The sequence below is a fragment of the Nelumbo lutea genome, chromosome 1 (genome assembly GCF_056320005.1).
Source record: "Nelumbo lutea isolate HS-2025 chromosome 1, American lotus-T2T, whole genome shotgun sequence".
NCBI lineage: Eukaryota > Viridiplantae > Streptophyta > Magnoliopsida > Proteales > Nelumbonaceae > Nelumbo > Nelumbo lutea.
The window spans coordinates 69594355-69617469 of NC_142684.1; the positions used below are offsets into that span (position 1 = coordinate 69594355).

The following is a 23115-nucleotide window of genomic DNA, read 5'->3' on the forward strand; positions in this document are numbered from 1 at the left end:
GCTGAGAAAAGAGAAAGCGATGGATGGAATAGAGACGGGATGTAGTTCTAATTCAGTAATTCTTCTTCTTTCTACGTGTCATGGTCGCCTAATGTCAATTAAACATGGAACTTAATTGGATCCTACATTCCTATCTGAGCTGGCCCCCTGCATTGTTGATGCTTCCCTTGTCTCGTCGAGTCCTAGACTCCTAGAGCAGCGGGCCCCACAGGAAATGTTATGCACTGCAATGACACGTAGGAGGAATGGGACCCACCCACCTCTCGTCGCCTGGTACACGCCACGTCCGATCGGAGTCAGCTGCAGGCCTGCAGCGCCCTCACCCTCTCTCAAGTTAATCAGAGATGGAAGTAGAAATGGAGGGGGGCATTTTCGTAAGTGCAACGCGAAATTTCATGCAAGATCCAAGGTGTGGGTGGGGAATGGGCTATTTATTGGGCTTTTTCCCATAAGGCACAAGCTTTTTAGCTTTTTGGTGCTTTCTATATGGTTGTTGCGGATCTCGATTCATTACTCAAGCATTTCGTGAGCAATCGTTGGTTGGAAGTTGGAACTTGGATGATGATGAGGTCGCGACTTGCGATGCGTTACAGAGTTAATAGACTGTTAGATAAGATATGGTGATGGACGTCTTCACTCCGTGTCTGTGCCGTTTCGTTCGTCTTTGCACGTCACCTTTCCCTTCCGCAAAAAGAGAGAGGTGATATTGTCGCTCGGAGTTAGGGGTGAGTATTATTCAGTTAAAATCGAAAATTTGTATCTAAAATATTTTTGGTTTATTTTTTTATTTTTGATTAAATTGGTTTGGTTAATTCGGTTTTTAGTTAATTTGACGTTTGGTTTTAGTTTTTAGAATTAGGATTTCAGTTAAAAATTAATCAAATTTTTCATTATTATATAATATATAATATACAATATATAATATATAATATATTATATATTAATATATAATATGCTGAAATTTGATTTCATAATATATAACATACATTATATGTTATAATATATATAACAGAGTATATATTATTAAAATTCGGTTTTAAACGAAAACTGAACCGAAAATTTCGATTTAGATTTCGGTTTCAGTTTTTATATTTTTAGTTTGATTTTTAAAATTTTAATTTATTCGATTTGATTTTTAACCGAATAAACTGAATGCTCACCCTTAGTCAAAGTGTGAGGGTGCATGAAATCTCACAAACAACAGGCCCATCACGTGTTACGACGGACCTACTACTGCATAGGCCACTTTGGATTTGGGATCTTTTTCTGTTAGTGATGGATTGTATAATAGGGACTGCTATGCAGATTCTTATCCAACAATTTGTATACACACATGCATAACCTAAGGAGGTTGTATTAACATTCTATCATCCTATAACAACATATGTAATTGATGATGCCTGCACTAAGGTGGACAAGAAACCGATAAATCCTTCTAAAGATTGAGCTCAGTTGGAAGTGCCACATAGGGGGTGAAGCCGAAGTTATGCCAAAGCGAGCAAGACGAAGTGAGACACCAAGTGTAGCCTACGAGGAAGCGAAGTCAAAGGCCCCGAGGAGGTTTCCTGAGGAAAGGCACTTCAACACTCAAGTTAGTGAGGGAGGAAGGAGGGTTGAGAGAGTAGAAGAAGAGAGATACCTTGAGAGGAATTCCTTTAAATACTTGCTTATTGGGGCACGTGGCATGGGCTGAGGTTCTAGGGTGACCTCGATCCGTTCGTTGTGGGTGGTTTTGGAGGCCCTACTGTTTGGCCATGTGTCCCTCATTGTCTGAGGTTCTCCATTTGCTCAACGGTCATTACTCTGCTCTTAATGTTGATCCCGTTTGATGATGTGATTGGGCTGACATTTAAATTGTGTCATGTCATGTCCAAGGTGGCAATCCAACCGAGCTGAGGTACAATTGAGGAGCCCAAGGCCCATGTAGGGTTTGGTGAGGATTCCGTCCCAACCGAGGTTTGGGAGGCCAAAGTAGATATCTTAGATGAGGAACCCAAAGTCCCCTTAAGGGCCGGAGAGCGCTTCAACTCAATTCCTTGCTACTTCATAAAGAGTGATATGCAAAGGATCATGGAGGCATACAAAATTCCCCCTATGTATGAAATGAGGTGTCCTGGATGTGGAGAGGGTGAACTCGCCTTGGCCGAACCAGCTATAGTGTACGAGGAGAGCATAAGAGCAGGCTTAAGGTTACCCTTGGACCGTGGCCTAGTGTCTATGCTTAGACGGCTTCATGTATTGTCCATATACTTAATGTCAAACTCGTTCAAGTATCTAGTTGGGCTTCTACGTTTTTGTAGCATCCAAGACATTCCAATCACTAGTGGGGGAACAATTACTTCTCAGTTCAACCAAACGACAAACACGAAGGTGCTCATTAAGGTCTTCTCCTCAGTCAAGCACTAGAATGAGGGATTTTTCTTTGTAAAGCATACGGATGGGTGGCCTCTAGAGCTCAGGCTAGTCACTCTGAAGACTAAAGTGAAGGCTCTGAAGGAAGTAGAGCTAAACAAGGAAGAGATGATGGCCCTGAGGAGGATAATTGAGGTGTACATTAGGCAGTACACCTCGTCCGCCATGCTAATTTGATTTAGGTTGATGCTGCCCCCAACTAGTCGGTTTCCAAGCTATAGGAATTTGTACGGACCACTCTTTTATTTTGACTTAATTCTTCTAAGTACTAACTATTTATTTGTGACATGCAAATGCCGAGATGGATGCTGATGAGGAGAGTTAGATGTTGTGTTTCAAAAATGCAATCGCGAGGAAGAGGGTTGTGGCATCGAGCATGGGCACACCTTCCACCCATAACAAACTCAGCCTTCAAAGAAGATTAGAACATTGAGGAAGAGGTGGTCATGGTGTATAAGGAGCAAGTGCCTTTATCTTATGGCCATCAGTAGGTGACTCCGAGGAGGAGCTCAAAGGGTAAAAACCTCGACACAAGACGATGAAGACATTTATTAGCTGATCTAGAACATTTGCCGAGGAAACACTTTGCAGACCAAGGGTATGGCCAATCAGTTTACCCAAGCAATGTTGCTCCTCGAGATCTGAAGGGAGACCTCAGGCCACATGAGCGGGTCACTAGAGAACTCATCCATCCATGAATTCATCATGGTGTGATTTTGAATCATGCATTCCACTTTTTTTTTCTAACTTAAACAACACAGATTTATGATGGAGGTTGAGGGCTTCATCGCAGTATGCTTCTATACTCTGTGTTGGATGACTTTGCAACCAATTCGTACTAGTTCGGATTTGTATGGTGCAAGAGAAGGATCATGCACTTATTCCCTGACATAGCTGACATCGTGGAGGAGTTCTACCCTTAGGAGAGAAAGATACCCATAGAGCAAACTAAGATGACCAAGGTGTGGGAGAGGACTAGGGCAACCAAGCAAGCGGACAATGCCCAAGCGCACAGTGACAAGCCTCCAACTAAGTAGTGATCCACACTGAGTTTCTAGGGTGGCCTTCCTTTAGCTTTTCTTGTTCTCCTTTTTTGTACGGCTTAGTATGCCAAGCCCAAAAACATGTAAAAACTTTTTCAAGTAAATAGAAATACTTTCATGTTGCACACCACTTTGGATTGACTCAAGTTCTTTTATTATTATTTATTTTTATGTTTTTGCACATGCCTTGATATGCTCATCTATAGTGTGGCCTCAGGCTCTACAGAACTCAAGTTAAGTTGGCCAAAGCATTTCCAAGCTCTCACTATGTAGGATCTGTTCAAGGGGGGGGGGGGGGGAGCTAAGTTGTGCCCGGTCATTTAGGAGCTGATTGGAGGCTTCTTAACAAGTGCGTCATAGTTCTCGACTGACTCTACTACCATGGCGCCAGGCCAGGAATCTAATGCAATGGGTCCTTGATTGGGCGAGGCATGTGTATGCCATGTAGGGAAGCCTTCGTTGGTCATCCTCTTTCCATGGGTGGCAGGGGCATCATTCTTGCCATGCCTAACCTAGATTGGCATTATAAGTAATAGGCCTTAGTTGTTGGTGCTCATCTAGGTCAATATGTGTAGTGCTCAATGTGTGCGTTGCTGTGAGTACTCAACAACATCATGTATAGGAGACACGTTTGCAAGAAATTTATTTTCATTTCTCAATAGAGTTATAAAGACTTTGGCCACCATTTAGCTTGATGTTGTTCACTAATAGCACATCCTCAAATTAGCGGAGTTCCAACTCTGAGGTATGGGGTTGCCACTAAGGTCTTTCAACTTGTAAGAGCTCGGGCATCGTACTTTGTTGATTTTGTATGGTCCTTTCCAATTTAGTTATAGCTTGCTAATGTGGGCTTAGGTACAATGGCTTTGCGAAGCACAAGGTCCCCTATCTAGAACTACCTGTGGTGGATCCAAGCATCACAACACTTGGCCATTATCTGTTGGTAAGTGGCCATTTTGACTTGGGCTCAGTCCCTAGCTACTTCCAAAATATTGAGCTTGGCTTAGAGGTCTTCATTATTGGTGGCCTTGTCATAGAACTTGGTCCAGAGTGTGGGGGATCTGATCTTTGTTGGAATCACTACTTCGGCTTTAAAGATGAATTTGAAAGGGTCTCCCCAATTGCTATCCTTGGAGTGGTCCAGTACACCAGTACACCTAAAGAATACAAGGTAATTCCTTAACACACATGCTTTTGACTTGGTTCAGGTGTGTCTTCAAGCCATCTAACAAAGTGCAAATTGTGACCTTGGTTTGACCATTACTCTATGAATGGTGAACTGCATTGGTGTAGTGATCAATATCGAGCTTAGTGTAGTACTCTGTAAATTTCCTATCAATGAATTGGGTACCACTGTCAATGATAAGTACTTAAGGGATACCGAAGTAGCAAATGATGGATCTCCATAGGAAGCTTCAGGCATTTTGGGTTGTTATCTGCACTAGGGGTTTGACATTGACCCACTTTGTAAAGTAATCAATGACAATAAGGAGGAATTTCTTCTGATCGGTTATAGGAGGGAAGGTGTTGAAGATGTTTATTCCCTAATGGGCAAAGGGCCAAGGACTGTTGATCGGTGTTGGACCACAGGCTGGTGGACCATGTTGGAGTGCCTCTAACAACAGTTACATTTTTGTCTGAGCTGTGTAGCAACTTGCTTCATGACCAGCTAGAAGTACCCTTGCCAAAAGGTGTTGTGGGCAAGAGCTGAGATCTAGGGTGATCATCACATATTCCTTCATGTATTTCTCGAATCACATAATCAACTTCATCAAGGGCAAGACACTTCAGGTAAGGAATGGTGTGTAACCTTTGGTACAGGTTCCCTATGATGATGTAGTACCGAACTACTCGATGTGTCACCTTTTTATTTTTGGCTTGGCCATTTGGAAGAATGTCCTCCTATAGGTAGCGGAAAATAGGATCTTTCTAGGATGGTTGGGACTGTATTGGGAAGATCATTAGGGTCACCTTGGCTATACTGGGGTGAGCAATAATATCTATTTGGATTGTCCCCCTCAGTTTGGACCGCGATGAACTGGCTAGCTTAGACAAGGCATTGGCTTGAACATTCTTAGCCTGAGGTATTTGCTATAAGGAGAAGTGTTTGAACATTCTTAAACCTTCTTTATATAGTTTGCCATAGTGGGATCTCGGGCTTCAAATTCACCACTGACTTGGTTCACTATGAGCTGAGAGTCATTGAAGGCTTCAATGCGTTATGCACTGATCTCTTGAACTAGTAGAGTATGGTGATTTGTGCTTCATATTCTGCTTCATTGTTGGAGGCCTTGAAGTCGAACCTAAGGGTGTAATATAGTGTTAACTGATCTGAGGAGGAGAAGATTGTCGCCGCTCCCCTATTGGTTGGAGGAGCCATCAACATGAATAGTCTAGGTGGAGGGCTCTACAATCGAATCCAAGGTTGAGAAGGTGCACTCCACGATGAAAGCAGCCAGTGATTGAGCTTCGGTGGAAGGTTAAGGGACATAGTCAAGGTAGAACTCACTGAGATCTATGCACACACTTATCAAGTGCCCTGAGGTCTCTGGCTTCTACAACAATTTCCTGAAATGGTGATTAGAGAAGATGTGAATACTATGAGCTTAGAAATAGAGCCTGAGCTTATACGTTGAGGTCACAAAGGCCAAGGCAACCTTCTCTAGGTTCAGGTATTTGGTTTTTACGTTAATGAGTACTTTGTTAGTGTATTAGATGGACCTCTGCATTTCTTCTTCTTTTACGAGGACTAATTTAACCACCATGTCACCAATTGAGAGGTACAACATCAACTGATCTTTAGGATTCAACTTAGTTAGTAGGGGTAACAAGCTCAGGTATTGTTTTAGTTATTGAAAGGCTTTCTCACATTTTTCAATCCACTAGAAATCCTTCACCTTCTCAAGTGCCTTGAAGAACACGAGGCACTTGTTTGTAAACTTGGACATGAACCTATTGAGTAAAGCAATCCAACCCGTGAAGTGCTGCACCTCTTGGATTTTTTCGATTTGTCCTTTACCCCACTTTTGGCCACCATGAATCCCACAAATTTATTTGAACTAACATAGAAGGCACATTTGGTTGGATTTGGCCTCATCTTGCACCACCAAAAAATATCGAAGTCCTCCTTGAGGTCGGCCAAGTGCTACTTGACCTTCAAACTCTTTACTAGCATATTGTCAACATAGGCTTCAACATTTTGACCAATTTGTTCATTGAAGATGCGGTTTACCAATCTCTAATAAGTTACGTTGCTGTTCTTATGACTAAAGGACATGACCTTGTAATAGTAGAGTCCTTAGTTAGTAATGAAGGCGGTCTTCTCCAAATTGATGGAGTGCATCTGGATTTGGTTGTAAACTAAGAAGACATCCATGAATTTAAGTAGTTCATGGCTCATGATGGTTTTGACGAGCTGATCTATCCTTGGTAGAGGGAAGTTGTCCTTAGGGCAGGCCTTGTTAAGATCAATGAAGTTGATACAAATTCTTCACTTCCCGTTGGCCTTCTTCACCATCACCATCACCATGTTCTCTAACCAGTCTAGATAGCTTACTTCTTTGATGAAGTTTGTGACTAGTAGTTTGTTGACCTCTTATTATTTGCCATTGCTTTGGGCCGAAGCTCATCCTCTTTTGCCAGACAGGTTGATAGCATGGGTCAATGTTGAGTTGGTGGGTTATGACTTGGAGTTGATCCCTATCACCAAGCAAAGACATCAACATTAGCCCTTAAAAATTGGATGATATTATTGTGAAGGTTGTTCTCAAGTAAGGAGCTTACTTGGATAATTTTCTCCAAGTTGCCGTCAAATAAAGGTAGTTGAGTCAACCCCTTGATGGGTTGAATGAGTTGAGTGCGGACCTCATCCCAGAGGTCTAGGTTGTCTAGAATAAGAGCTCCTTAGGAGGCGACTTTCCCCTTCAAGTCTGCTATGTAGCACTATCGAGTAGTGCATTGATCTCCTTGAGCTACACCAATGTTGCAGTCAGTAGGAATGACGATAGTGGTCATTGTAGAACTCGAAATACTTATCTCTGGTCCTTTTGTTGCCTATAGACTTCAATCTCTCTGACCACCAGACGGAATGGTGGTAGCGGATTTGCATCATCACATTGGTCTATGTCATGTTGAAGGGAGTAAATCTCCTGAAGGTTGGAGGTGGACTCCTTGGCCTACGGTCCCAATTACAGTTTTTCCTCTTCCTATCGCAATTAGATTGATAATCATCCCGATCCTTTTGCTTCAAGTTGTGTTGGCTTTCTTTGGCTTCCTGACACCATGTTTAAGCCTTGTTTGTTTTGTAGCTACAATAGTTCGAACCAGGAGAAGAGAAGAAGAAGAAGAAGATGATGATGATGATGAAGAGAACAGTCGAACTTGATAGAATAAACCCTATCAGTCGACCCTTAATATGGATTAGCCTCTAATTAGTAGTATAAAGACTAAATTGCCCAACTTAAGTATGGGACATGAAGTCTCTATTAAAACTGTCACATAAACACACAACTTAATAGAAATAAAATGACTAATCTACCCTTATTCGACCAGCTTGTTACATATATAGTTCATTCTCCCTAAGCTTAAGCCTTTTGTAAACAAATCTGCCCATTGATCACCTGAGCCCACATGTTCTGTGCTTATCTCTCCAGTAAGGACCTTCTCCCTCGCAAAGTGGCAATCAATCTCTATGTGCTTTGTTGTCTCGTGAAAAACAGGGTTGGATGAGATGTGGAGTGCAGCTTGATTGTCACAGTACAATTTCATAGGTCTATCCATGGAGAACCTGATTTCTTGTAGGAGATTCCTCAGCCATACTAATTCACATGTAGTGTGTGCCATGGCTCTGTATTCGGCTTCAGCATTGCTCCTTGCCACAACCGTCTGCTTCTTACTCTTCTACGTCACAAGATTTTCTCAAAGAAATGTGCAGTAACCTGTAGTAGATTTTCTATCAAACATAGAACCTGCCCAATCTGCATCTGTATACCCAATTACTTCAAAATTTCCTCCTGGTTTGTACAATAACCCATGGCCTAGAGCTCCCTTCAAGTACCTTACAATTCTAAGAACTACATCCCAGTGAGGTATCCGAGGGTTCTGCATAAATTGGCTCACCACACTAACTGCAAAGGAGATGTCTAGTCTCGTTATAGTCAAATAGTTTAGCTTTCCCACTAGTCGTCTATACCTTCTAGGATCATCAAAAAATTTCCCCCCTGTATCACTGCTCAACTTAGCATTTGGCTCCATGGGAGTTTCAACCGGTTTTGCACCTAACAGTCTTGTTTCATCCAGCAGATCAAGAACATATTTTCTTTGGCACAAGTTTACACCTTGTCTTGATCTAGCAACTTCTATACCCAAGAAATACTTCAATGTCCCAAGGTCTTTTGTTTGAAAATGATTTTGCAAAAAGACCTTTAGTTTATCGATCCCCAATTTGTCACTACATGATTGGCTCATGTAAAAGGAGGACCATGGAGATCATAACAGAAATTCATCGAATGCTTGTCTCTGCCACAATGGGTACACTTCCTTCTAGAGTTACTTTTTCCTTTACCACGGTCTCCCCCGAGTCATGACCATCGCCACGGCCAAATACGGAACCACCATGACCTCCTTGGGAGGCATGTCCTCCCCCTTTAGTACCACATCCACCTCCTCTAGCTATCACAAATGCTAATCTGTTAGACTGTGTGGGATTCTTTGTAGGTCTCAATGAAATCCTACAAATCCATGCAAACACTTCCTCAAGTGTAGGAAGAGTAGAGCCCCATAATATTTGGGCCCTAACTAGTTCATATTCTGATTTCAATCCTACTAAGAACCTAGTGACATCTAGTTGTTCTCTCTGTTCTTACTGAACCTTAACATCTGGAGTGAGGGGATGATAGACATTGAGTTCATTTCTGAGGTTCTTCAGACTGGCATAGTACTCTTCTTGGGTTTTATTCCCTTGCTGTAGATCGAAATACTCCTGATAGAACTGATATACCCTTGTTGTATTATCCTGCCCAGAATAAAACTTCTTGGCATGTTCCCATATGTCCTTAGCTGTATCTAAGAACATAAAGTTGGCACTTATTTTGGGTTCCATACTATTCCATAACCATGTCATATTTTGGGATTTTCCTGTTCCCAGTCATCAAACCCTGAAGAGTCAGCAGGTGGTTTATCTTCCTTCACATGCTTCACTTTCCTCTTTGCCTTGAGAAAAACTTCTACTAGCTTGGCCTGTGGTACATAGTTCTGACCATTAAGCTTAATTGAAGTCATCTACATACCCAGATAGTCAGAGGGAATCACCACACTAGGTTTCTGATCACTACGACCATCTCCAGTTGCTGCCATGATGCTCTTCCAATGCTACTTCTAATATGAATTCTTGGTCGCCAACTAAGTACTATTGTCAGGAGTTTGATGTTCCAGACACTACAACAGTCCCCAAACACAGTTGATAGGTACAAAACTTTTGTTCTTGTTCACACCATTACTGATTTTACAAAATCATGAATCACACTAACATTAATTCAGTAACTCACTAACTGCATACAAGCCCTCTTGAAGCTGCTCAATAGAGATTGAGCATCACAAGCACCACCACACAACCATAGCTGTCACACATGGTACAGATCTGTCTGACCTTTTTAGAAGGCACTACAAGTCCAAAGAAAACATCAACTATTTCCACTATAGTAACCTGTCATTCAATTCAGGTCACTTGTGACCAACAAAAGCTTCAAAACAACTACAGACCAACATAAAAGGGTTAAACATACCCTTACACCATTCGGCCATTGTAAACATAGCCTGTTCTTGGACCTTTTTCCAAGAACCAAGGGTACAAACAACCTAGTCCTCTAGTTTCTTATCAGTCCCCACAGATTTTGAAGGCTTTCAACCCAGAAATACCAACAACACAAAAAAAAGAGGTAACCAACCTTCGATGGAGAGCTTCAGTCGACCATCCACTTTTGAAGTTGTTTTTTTTTTTTTGAAAAACAGTCAAGTTCTACATAGAGGAAGAAGGATTGAGGTGTTCTCAGGCCTAGGTCAAATCTGTGTTCTCCTTTTTTCAGCCCAGAAAGAAGAAAAAATGAGGTCACGAACAGAAAGGAGCAAGTCATGAATTTGTGAGGAGATTTAGAGAGCAACGTCCTGCTCTAATACCATGTTTGTTTTGTAGCTACAGTAGTTCGAACCAAGAGAAGAAAAGAAGAAGAAGATGAAGAGAATAGTCAAACTTGATAGACTAAACCCTATCAGTCGACCCTTAATATGGATTAGCCTCTAAATAGTAGTATAAAGACTAAACTACCCCCACTTAAGTATGGGACAGGAAGTCTCTATTAAAGCTACCACATAAGCATATAACTTAACAGAAATAAAATGACTAATCTACCCTTATTCGGCTAGCTCTAATAGGCCTTTTTGATGTTGATGTACTTGAATGCCTGGTCAAGGAGCTTGATCATGTCCTAAGGGGCCTTCTCTAGTAAAAAGTTGAAGCAAGAGGTTTGCAGGTCGTGCATCAACATAGCCACAACCACAAATTGATCTAGGTTTTCAACTTGAATCGACCCGTCATCCCTCTATCTAAGTTGCATAAGATTAGCCGATGTCTTCCAGTGTTGTCGGCTACTGATGAATTATGCTGAAAATAAGTCTTTAAATTAGTCCTAGGTGTCGATGAACCGAGGAGGCAATGCAGAGAACCCTTGTCAAGATGCTTCTTGTAGTGTGGAAGCAAAATCTTTGCACATCAAGGTATTTGAATCCCTGTGTAGGAGCATTGTGGCCTTGAATCCTTCTAGGTAATCCACAAGGTCCGTAGTATCATTGTACTTCTTGAACTATGGTGGCTTGAATCTTGGAAGGGGAACTCGTCCATGATTTCTTGCGTGAAGACAAGCCTCTGTTGGGCCAAGCTGCTAAAGTAGGTGAGTGATGGTCGAAGTGACTCCTTCCAAGCTCATTCAAGTGCTTGCAAATGTCTTGGATCTCGTTGTTGAGGTCAAACCATTTAGATGGTTTTGGTAGTGTATGTTGATCTCTTTTGAACTCGACTTGATTTACTAACATTGTTGTTGTGATTGTTGAGGTTGCACTTGGGGTCCTAGGTGCACCTTGATTAGAATGTGGATTCTGAAGTGTTAAGGTCCTCGGGGTCTTCTAGGTGCCCTTTGGGGTCCTCTATAAGAGGATTAGCCTGAGGGGCACTCCCTAGTTGGGGAGATTTTTTGTGGGAGGCACTAGAGGTTAAGGGGTGTGCTGTCATGGCAATGAGATGTTCAACTTGTTGTCACATGGCATAGTACTCCTTGTGGGATATTGGTTGTGCTTGTTGGGTTCCACAAAGCAGTGAGGTGCATTAAGAGTGAGATCCCCTGGATGGAGGGTATTGTGGTTGGTAATGTTCTTGGGAGTCATGGTTGCTGGTATACAAGGAGTAAAAAAAGAAATCAGAGCCTTATTGTGTCGGTTCCCATAGATGGTGCCAATTTGATGTAGTCCACATTGAAATGGACGGGCAATAGATAAATCCTGTTGAGGGGCAAGCTAAGCTAGAAGTGTTGCGAAGGGGTGAAGCTGAAGCTACGTTGAAGTGAATAGGATGAAGTGAGACACCAAGTGCGACTTGCAAAGAAGCAGAATTAGAGACCCTAAGGAAGTTCCTCGGGGAGAGGCACTTCAATGCTCAAGTCAATGAGCATTGAAGAAAGTTGGCTACATTGAGCTGATGAGGACAAGTTAGCCAAGTTGTGCTGAAGAGCAAGAGAGCAAGAGGACTACAATACTAAGAGAGTGGAAGAAGAGAGAGATACCTTGAAAGGAGTGACCTTAAATACCTGGGGGAGCACTGTTGTGCTCCTCTCTTGTTAGGACACATGGCACGAGTCGAGGTGCTTGTTGTTTGAGGTTCTAGGGTGGCTCTGGTTCATTCATCGTGGGAGCTTGTAGAGGCCCTACCATTTGGCCATGAGTTCCTCATTGTTTGGGGGTTTCAGTTCACTCTTCGACCATTACTCTGGGTTTAACTTTGGCTGTTGGGGCCCAATAACATAGGCTGTTGAGACAATTTCTAGGCTAGGAACGTTCTGGGAAATTCACCTATTCACGCCCATTCTTTGGTTTTTAGTAAAAATAAATTAAGATGTAATTACTAATTTACCCATTCTTTGGATAACGTGGCATTCCCATAAATTCTCTCAACAACATAGGCTGTTGGCCCCCAACAGCTAAAGTTTTTCCCATTACTCTACTCTTAATACTGATCCAGTATGATGACGTGGTCAAGCCAACGCTCAGACTATGCCATGTCATGTCTGAGGTAGCAATCCAACCGAGCCAAGGTATCATTAGTATATCTTTTGGATTTTTGCACGTATCCATATTATTTCCATCTCCACACAAATGATAAAACTTCACATGGAACACCACTATTTATGACTTTGAGGATTGCAAATGGTTCGGATTTAATCCTATTCTTTTTAAGTTGGATTCAGATATTTGTATGATTCGTTTAAATGAAATTCAATTATTGTTTGGAAATGGGGTTATTGAAACTTGGAGGAGAAGCTTTGAGGCACGTCTGAAGACACTGTCTTTAGAACATTATTTTCCCCCACATAGTTTCACTAAATTTGTTGTTGGGTTATAGGCAAATCTGTTCCCAGGATACAACAGAGCCTTGGGGGAGAATCTACAACCAACAAAGTTGAAGAGTCTCCGAAAAAATCTTCTGTGAGACTGTAGTAGACCAGACTGAGAGAGAGAGAGAAAGTGAATTTCGAAATTATTGTGTTGTGTGTGAAAAACCTAATTCATACTCCTTAAATAGTTTCTGAAGAGTTATGAAGAAAATGTAGGTGTTGATTCAGAGAAAGGCACCCTGAACAGTCACAGTTTCAAACATTGTGACTGTTTAAAAGGTAGTTAACATCAGCATTACACCAAAAGGCCAAAGCCACAATTCGTGAACCACGTGGGTGTGAGCAAAATGTGCCTCTAAAGCGCCTCATTGTGCCGCACACATGTGCACGCGCATTGTGGGACAAGTTTGAAACTAGTTTTAGTAAGAGAAAAGTTGTTTTTTAAAACAAGTGTGTAGTTATAATTTCTCATGTAATTGCCAATCAAACCCATTGGATTTAATCTCTAATGAGATTAAAATCCAACAGTTATTATTTAATTTTGTAGAATTGCGTTGGGTTTAGAATGTAGATAATTTTTTTATTTAATTTTATGAATTTATGCTACTTTTATGTAGAGACCAATTGATATACAAATTGAATTAGATATACGAATATTCAAACGAATTGAATTTGAATAATTGAATCTATGTTTTACAAATATGTAAAATATTGAATTTGGATCTCTAGAATTCTTTAACGGATTTGGATATATCCCTATTTGAATATGATGTGATTCATTTGCAAAGTACGGTTACCAATATTAGCATCAACGTCTAATTTTAATATTTTATTTTATTTTGTTAACATAAAAAATTATATGTATTTTTTAATAAATAGTCCTATGGACATGACATGAATTGAATGGTTTTGCATAGATGAAGCAATTTGGTTATGCCATCTGGGCTTTTGTTAGCAATCTCTATCCAATCCTAAAGGGCAGCCCAATGCACAAGGCTTCTGCCAATGTGGGGTCTGGAGAGGGGCAGATGTAAGCAGATTTATCACTGTACATGTAGAGGTTATTTCCAAGATTTGAAGCCTGATCACCCAAGTTGTAATGAAACAAGTCAACCATCTTAGAGAATAATGTGAATTCCTGTTCCTCATTCCAGTGCCAGTAAATTAAGAAAGGTTGATTTTATATTGTGGCTCATTGGAAAAGTAGAAAAGGGCCACTTTGAAACCAGAGGCAAATCCATATCTTGTAGTAGAAAAAAAAAGCTAACAGAGTATTCTGTGAGTATATGGAGGCTTTGTAGACTGGAATTTGAATCCGTTTGGAAACCTCACCAGAAGAAAATGGAGGTGGTGAAATGGGAGAGTGATCCAATACATATTTCAGGATCAACTTTGATATGGCAATGGAATTTGGAGTGGGCCGGATCTCCTGCCCACACAAATTCTGCCCATGTCGACCCACACAATATTGCAGCTACACATGGAAATCATCTCATCCTCCTACATAGTATTAAGCAGGGGGAGATGTTCCCAATTCGTGGGGATAGTATGTTATAAGTAGACGTGGACAGAGTTCTCATGAACAGGAGATCCAGAATCCAAACATTTGGGTTGTGTTTTGTAACATCGTTTTTTTTTTTTATTTACAAAAAATCATTTTGGGTTGATCAATACAAATTGGTGAATAATGTCTTATCATGTCACAGTTAAGAGTTACTTCAGCCAAAATGATTAAGACTTCACCCCTAGATCAAGAAAGGTGAAGTTGGAGTTTCAGTTATAAACGTCGATGATCAGACCTATACATATGTTTTTAAGGTATATTCATTTCAAATATAAGAAGAATCAAATTAACAGTTGTATATTAATCAACCCAAAATGTTTCAAGTATAGAAACAACAATTCACCGAAATGCGTTGTTCTACTTGAAATCCTCTAGGCAAAATTATGTTCCGGAAAGTTATTAAAGGACGTTAGCATTAACTAGGCTATGGTTGAGGAGTTGAGGCAATGATGACAACAAAAAGGAGGACGTAGCAGAGACTTCAACTTGCCATGGCTTCAAGGATACCATCGAGTCAAACCAAGAAATCATTGCCAACAACCAACATCCAGAGCGTCCATAGCACAACTCTGCAACAACCAACTTTCTCTGTTCAAAGAACCGATTGAAATGCCGGTTTACACCTTACATTATCATTATATTGGAGGACGCTTGGTGATGGCTACATGAGAACAGTTTTTGGTGGGCTCTGTTGAGCATCATATGTGCATTACAGAAGACAGGCCCTCTCATCAGTCAACTTTCTAGACTTGACAAGTTGAGATCGCTCCATGTTAATCCAATGTATGCTCTCTGCAGTAAAAGCCCAAATCTGGACGAATATAAATTCCGTTCCCTAGGATGGGATCCCGAAGAAGTAAATGAAACAAAAATCCCAGCTTCAATCTGAAAATCTGGGTCTTAAATGTTCATCATAAATGAAGAAGTAAACAATGAATTTTACTCGAGAGGGCTGGAGGCCTGGACTTGGAGGAGGCATGTTTTGTGCACATACCTGGTAAAAGGGGATTAAGAAATGGTTCATCGATTGAAACTTTGTAATCTATGATTAGGGGACAAGTCATAAATGAGGAAAAGTCTGCATGATAAAACGGTTTGTGCCCCAGGGACTGGTAGTTTAAAGGTAGCAGTCATCATGGTGCAAGTCTTAGTTGTGCCTTGGAATGGTATGACTGAGAGTGCTACCATGCCAATATTTCTCACTTTGAGGCTTGCACTCTTCATGAGAACTTCATGGCTTCATGCCATATATATTCTCACATTGGGACATTTGATTGACTTGTGCATTGTTGTGCTGGATCAGCGTAAATCATCGATAGTGTTCTGCTTGATGGCCTGGTTGGAAAGCGAATTTGTGAATTGGCTTAAGAAAATACTCTCCTTGCCTCCACCAAATAAATCAGTGTTATGTTGGCTGAATACCTCTCGTTACATCAGCCGCTTGGTGAAGTTTGCTGGGTGCTTCTCGAGCTTTAGTGAAGAGATTACAGATTACCTGTTTCTACATGCTCTTTCTGATAATCAAATACAGGCTCAAATTAGGTCGACATTGCATTGGTAATCACTATTAATCCAACTAAAGTGTTATGTTTGTGTGACTCACTTCATGAATTCGCTCTGAAATAATTTGAGAAAAACCCGACAAAATTTTACACCCCCACGGTAGTTTGGACCCGATCCATATTCAGCTTATAGGTCCAAACCAAATACGAAGAGTTATGTATTTTAGGGTTTTTTTCTCTTGTACACTTGGTCTTTGTCTTATGAGAAAAAAGAGACATTGGGTGTATTTTTGAGGTTTAGGGTTTTCTGAGTGAGATTGTGAGTGCACAACTCTGTATTTCTTCTTCATTACTAACTATATTGTGAATTTTTGCTCCTTCGCCTGTAGACGTAGACTATAAGCCGAACCATGTAAGTCTGTGTTCTCTGTGCTTGCTTCTCTTTAACTCTGTTTTACTTTCATTTTCGGTGCAATTCGAATTTGCTTTTTTTGGGTTTTTCACAACATAAGGTTTGAGTGGGATTGATCAGATAACATTACAAAAATAGTTCAAAAAATGTAAAAAGATTCATCAATTACCGTGGAATTTAACCATGAAAAATGTACAAAGTAGATTAAACCAGTGAACCACCAGTATCTGCGGAGGAAAATTTGTGGCTCTAGTACGAAACTCATCTTACAAGTCTTCTCAAGACTGCTTCAGCACGCTGCTCAAATTTTGGCAGGGCCCACTCATGTTGAACTATGTCAAGACTGTCTTTCTCTGCACTCAAGCTCTGTAAAATACAAAATAAAAAAAAAAATAATAATAAAGTTACAAGATCATCAGTGTTAAACAAAAATGTAGAGATTTACATGGGAGACGTTGACACTTCCATTAGGTTTGATAAGGCCGTATTTATTAGCCCCTAACAGTGCTATAGACATGCTACTTCAGTGGAGAGGGTTAGGGTCCAGAAGAAGCCTCTATCGGAAGGCAATCACACATGCCGTCATGTTTGGTTTATGGGAGGAGAGAAACAATTGGGTGTGAAGGAAAGATTGCCTCCTAAGCAATTAGGGCCAGATTCTCTTATTGGTTAACTTAGGGTTTGCGCAATAGAAACAGCTCAATTCCATTGTACAATACATATTCTCATTTACATTTCCTGTCCTATAATGAAATGGTTATTTTCTATTAATGTCCTTGATAGAGGTGGTTATATGGTTTTGTCAAAAGCTGTAGGGGAAATCAAAGTTCATTTAACTTGCAAAATTAGAGGCCAACAAAGATTAGACTTTAGAGGTTTTTATGATTCAGTCCACCCCTAGGAAATCCTAGCTCCACCTGAGTGGACTGAGTCCTGCCCGTGGATTGATGCCAAATTCACGGGCAGGATGTGGTTTATAGGGGGGGCTACTAGTAGACTAGGAGGGGGCTGCAAAAAAGATTTCTGAGGGGGAGTGCAGTCCAAAAATCCCTAGACTTTAATGGCAATCTGGTCTAAATCCATACAGAACCATTTCCACCCAATGTTTTAATGGAGAGTTCTTCAAGTGATAGAGAAGGTATTATGAGTTGTCAAGATTTATAGAGAGAATCAAATAGTGAAAATAAAGATCAATTATTCTTCTCATAATGTTTGACACATGTTCATATATTTGTTAAATGGTAAAAGTACATAGGAGCAACTTATCAATCACATGATGTTTGACATGTTATGCTAGACTTTATGTTAGGATGCATTGGTGAATTGAATTCTCTACAACCCAAAAAGTTAACACCTAAGAACTCATATATAATAGGCTAAAAAAATCTTAAGCTAAGCAAATGGACAAAAGGCTGACAACAATTTGTCGTCCCTAACAGTATGCCAAACCAAGAAGATCGCACTGTTCACTTCAATTAGAGTATCTCACTTCTTAAGGAGAAATCAGTGTTGTGCTATCATTCAAGCTACTTACAATATGGGCAGCATTTTGCTATAGATATTTGGCACTAACAATTTTAGACATCATTTAATCAAAGTGGCTTTAAATAGAACAGCTTGGTGAAACAGGATTCATGTAGCCGACCCCATATAGTTGGGATAAGGCATGGATGATAATGATTAGTAGACCTGTTCATGGGCCAGGCTTCGGGCACAGCTTTATACTGTTTCAGGCTCAGGCTTCAGGCCAGGCCCATTCAAATTTTGCCAAAAGCCAAGCCCGAGCCCGGCCCATGAACAGGTCTAACGATTAGATTAACCAGCAGAAAGACGGAAAGATAGACATTACATACCCTTGTAGGATCAAATCCAAACCCACTCATTTGCATCATTCGCTGTGTGTCATCTGTAGCTGCATTAGCAAATACATATCAGTTTCTGTAACATTTAAATATAATCATCATAGAGTTGAAAAAAAAAAAAAAAACATCATACAAAGTCTACGTTTTATCTCTTCAGAAGTAAGAGGGAAAAAATGCCCATTAGCCATATTACACAACAAGCACTGACCATTTTCTTCTCCTAGAATGAGGCTGAATAGACCCCTTAGTCCAAATAGATTGAGAAAATACCTGAAGGAAATAGAATGGCAAACCCATCAGAAATTATTAATCATATAGGACTTCCACATCCTGAAGTCAAACTGAAAGGTAACAATTTGTATAGGACAAACTCCAAGGAATATATTGTAGGAGGAACTAAAAATAAGGATCTCCTTGTTAAGGAAATATGAAAGTACCATGAACGGCTGCTCACATAGCTAACATCAACTGTGCTCAAGTCAATTCCATTTTGTAGCATTGATCTAAACCTCTGAGTCAGTGGAAAGGGTATCTTTGCTGAAAAAGGAAAAGATAAAATAAGATCAGATACTTATAATCACATCCACAATATCACATGTAAGTTAAAAATAGTAAATTGACCATGTAGGTCTTGAAAATGGTCAAGGGTACAAGATAAAGAACAAAAGTTACAGAAGCAATGAAAACAAAACTGAGTATCAATAGAACAGCTGCACAGATATCTAATTTAAGATAACTACTATTGCATTCAGAAACATTGATATTTCAAATGGGAAAAGAAGTGACACACCTGCGACAAAACCAGAGAAGAAAAAGTTGACCCACGCAAAAGTAAGAGTCTGAACAACAAATAACAAATTGGAAAAAGTAGTAAATTGTCCAATCTGAGCAATTGTGCAAACAAACAGGGTATAGAGAAGGATCAAACAAATCGCAATACCTGGGGTATTATCATAGAGAGGTTTTTCTTCATCATATCCATGGCCATGTTGGGATCAGAGAACATTTGTGCTTGTGCATTTTGAGCCTGGCCCTTAGGGACATGCAGCAACCCATTCTCCTGCAATGATACAGCAAATAATTTCAAATGCTATGATGGATGCAGCATAAGGATCACCAGAACTTGAAGCATATAAACCTGTGTCAGTAAATGAGTTCCCTTGTGGAACACTCAAGAATTCTGAAACCCAGTGGAATTCAGAGAAAAGAAGTAACAGAATTCCATTAATGAGAGAAGAAGAGAGCTTCCCTCGAAGAAGGTTACATCACTAAAGCATGGGGCAATGCCCAATTGCCCACCATAACATACTGAAGATACAATGAACAGATCTCAGATAGTAAAATTGTCATACCAAACAATGAACAGTTTTCAGATGACATTTGATTTAGAAGAGGATATAGTTCGGTGTTGAATGCAACCACAGAACAGGGTATGCCAGTCTATGTACAGTTGCACCAATCGAACAGGGTTTGTGTAGTGAGGGACATATGGTTCAGCTATGAATTAGTTTGGTTGAGTTTAGTATAAGATGCAAACGCATAAATTATTCACGTGAAGTGGTGGCTTCACAGGTATATCTCTAAATGAAAAAGAAAATTGAAAAGATACAAAGAATGGCAACCAAGAATGTAACAAGAAGGCCCTGGCGAAAGGAAAAAAATAAAAGAAAGAAAGAGGTCCTTTCCATGCTTAGAATGAAAACATACACAAACTAAATAAGCTTAAGCAGGAAAAAGAAATTCTATAAGCAAGAAACGAACTTACTTATTATTAGTATAATAAACAGAATAGATTACTCATCAAAATCACTTGGTTAATAGATATTTATCTTCCTACTCAAAAAAAAAAAAAAAGATATTTATCTAGAATGAGGAAACGACGCATGAAAAAAAAAACAAAAATTTCCGCGAAAAAAAAAACTGACTTGTATAAAGTAATAAACACGAATATGAGCCGAAGGAAAAGAACCTCATTACTGAAATACGTCCTTCTAGCACGAAACGACTTCAGGGGAATAAAATTTGCAGCCGCCCGTAAATTCCTGGCCCTAATAACAACCTGTCTGAAATTATTCAAAAAAAGCTAAGATCAAAATCAAAACTTTAGGAATAAAGAGAACGAAAGCAGCGGTTTGAATTATTATTCTACCCTTCTTTGACGACCTTGGCGTCGGGCAATTGATAAGATCGCATTAACTTGGAGACGAAGTACCGAAGAATTCCAATAAGAACCATGACAACAGAGAGAGGGATCAGAACCCAGTCTCTAATTGCCGTGTCTAGGACTAGATCTTCCGCCATTGGAGTAGCTCGAGCTCTAACTCGTACTGGAAATCAAAAACGAATCGCCCAAATCTTCGCCCTGTTTCTTATTTTGATGTTATCTTCTGAAATAGTGTTTCCTCCAACTCCAACGCTGAGCTGGAGTGCAGACTGCTCTCTATTGAGAGGCCATCCCTAGGGTTTGACGTATTTTCATATCTATCCCTGCCTTTTTCGAAAATTTATGACTAGTATTCTGTACTTTGGAAGTGTCACTTTCATCCCAAACTTTAAAACGCGATAATTCACGCGATAATTCAGTTACATTAGATAAGAATAACTTTTAGGTCTTAATATCCATAAAAGTAATATTTTTAATAAAATTTTAAAAATAAATTAGCTTTTTAAAAATAATATAAAAAAAGGTAAAATTATTATTCATCTTCTTCTCAGAGCCACTCGCCCCTGCCTTCAACACGCTTCTGGCACGTCTCCGATTGTTGTCTCTGCCTCTAGTTGTCATCTCTAACAGTCACCTCCGATTGTCGTCTCCAACGATCAATAAAGTGTTGTTGATAGTTGGATACCAGCAAGTGGGTCTTAGACTATCGCTTGTAGTCACAGAAACTCTCCTCAAATCTTTCACAAACTTCATACCCCTTTGTCTCTATTTAAAAAAAAAAAATCTCAACAAATTTTATTCATGACTCTCCCTAAATCATAGACGGTGACCATGTCCAAATCCACTAATTTCCCCAAATCTAGAAAATAAAACTTATGTGGTTTAGGAAAACCATCTGATAATGATTATGTCGTTGTCGAACTAATTCTCCTTGACGATGATGTCACTATTCCAGACGACCATTCTATTTCTAGCTTATACTATGGCAAAAGGGATGCCATTTCTTGGGATACCAGAGAAGGAAAATTTTACTCATAACGGGTTCAGGTTACACATAACGGGTTAAAATAGGTAAATAAGTGAAGTGTTAATAAATATTCCAATTTTTTTTTGGATTTGTAGGAAAATGAACAAGTATTTAAAGCGCCAAAAAAACCGCCAAAGCACGACAGGTCAAGCAAAGAACTGGCAACTCCCAAAAGGTAGCTTTTCCTGTTCTGTTTCTTAGTCGGGAAGAAAAGGGGTTATATAACTTGTCTATCGACACCTTTAGCTTAGATCCCCCATAACGACTAACACTTATCTGTCGACGACCACGACGACGATGGCCAAGATAAGGACCGCTTTTTTGCGAAACTCATGGATTCCAAACCCCACCACTTGCTGGTGTCCAACTATCAGCGATGCTTTCTCAATCGTCGAAGGCGGCTATCGGAGATGATAATTGAAAACGTGCCAGAGGCGGTGACAGGTGTCTATGATGAATAATCTATAAGAAGAAGATGATAAACAGTAACGTTGTCTCTTTTTTATATTATTCTTAAAAAATTAATTAATTTTTGAAATTTTATTAAATATATTACTTTTATTGATCTAATATCTCAATCAGAAGGCCCTTTCGAACACCGTTCAAATGGCCTTGCATTGGGAAGATCTCCGCACTTCTGTCCTTTATTTAATGGGAAATATTCCCAATGCAAGGTTATAACGGGTGTTCGAACGGACTTTGCACCAACTAAAGTCGGTTTTATAAGTAAAACCGTTCGTGCAATTGGAGGACGTCTAAACGGTTGAAGTATGCAAGGGATGCTTCACACTGTTAGTTAAGCAAAACCCTTTTTTTCGAGTACTCTCTTCTCTCCCTTGACAGCGGCGGTGAACCAGTGGTGGATTCTCTCCTATTTCAGACCTCCACCTCTAGCCTCTCATCCTCTCTTTCTTTGTCTCTCTCTCTTGTCTTCTCCTCCCTTTTCCTCTTCTTCCGTTATCTGTTTTGTCATTGTTGAGATTTGGGGAACACTCCCTTGTTCAAGATGAAGCAGTGGTAGACCGGCAACAACAATTCGATAAGCTTTTATCCCTCCATCAGGAGGTGGTGGCGGCAAGCAGTTAACCTAGGCCAAAATATGATCGGGACCAGCGGCAGCAGCGGGAGTTACCCCTAGATCTTCCTTGCATAAAGCAAAGTTTGTTGCATTATTTTTCAGCATGTGATAAGCCAATTACCTTCTCTTATAACCTCCTCTACGATCCTTGAGTGTTGGAGACTTCCTGCTCTCACCAGAATCTTCCGTCCATGGGTCATCACAACTGGGCGAACTCACTGTCTACTCGATGGGTTCTGATAGACCTCTCCAGAGTCGGTGGACTTGAGTGCAGAAATAGCCTCGATGAAGGATCGTAAGATTTTTGGGAGGAGATCTTTGGTGGACAAGGACTCATCGTCATGTCCGAGGCAATTGCAAAGGATAGATCAGCCTTTTCTGATCAATAGAGTAAT

The 23115-nt window shown here is 40.2% G+C and overlaps 1 protein-coding gene and 1 long non-coding RNA gene across 2 annotated transcripts; one reads left to right on the top strand and one right to left on the bottom strand.

The window, feature by feature from the left end:
- The first annotated feature begins 229 nt into the window (after window positions 1–229).
- LOC148875154 (uncharacterized) lies at window positions 230–14259 on the top strand. Its single transcript, XR_016104879.1, has 2 exons — window positions 230–725; window positions 14029–14259. It is a non-coding gene; the product is annotated as an uncharacterized LOC148875154 (long non-coding RNA).
- Window positions 14260–16594: 2335 nt separating this feature from the next.
- Window positions 16595–20978, bottom strand: LOC148875155 (uncharacterized). Its single transcript, XM_088964212.1, has 8 exons — window positions 20601–20978; window positions 20421–20514; window positions 19392–19511; window positions 19242–19290; window positions 18889–18988; window positions 18660–18721; window positions 18443–18501; window positions 16595–16955 (listed from the first exon to the last, which is right to left on the bottom strand). The coding sequence occupies exons 1-8, from the start codon at window positions 20750–20752 to the stop codon at window positions 16851–16853; spliced, it is 741 nt and encodes a 246-aa protein (XP_088820338.1). The 5' UTR covers window positions 20753–20978; the 3' UTR covers window positions 16595–16850.
- Window positions 20979–23115: the final 2137 nt, after the last annotated feature.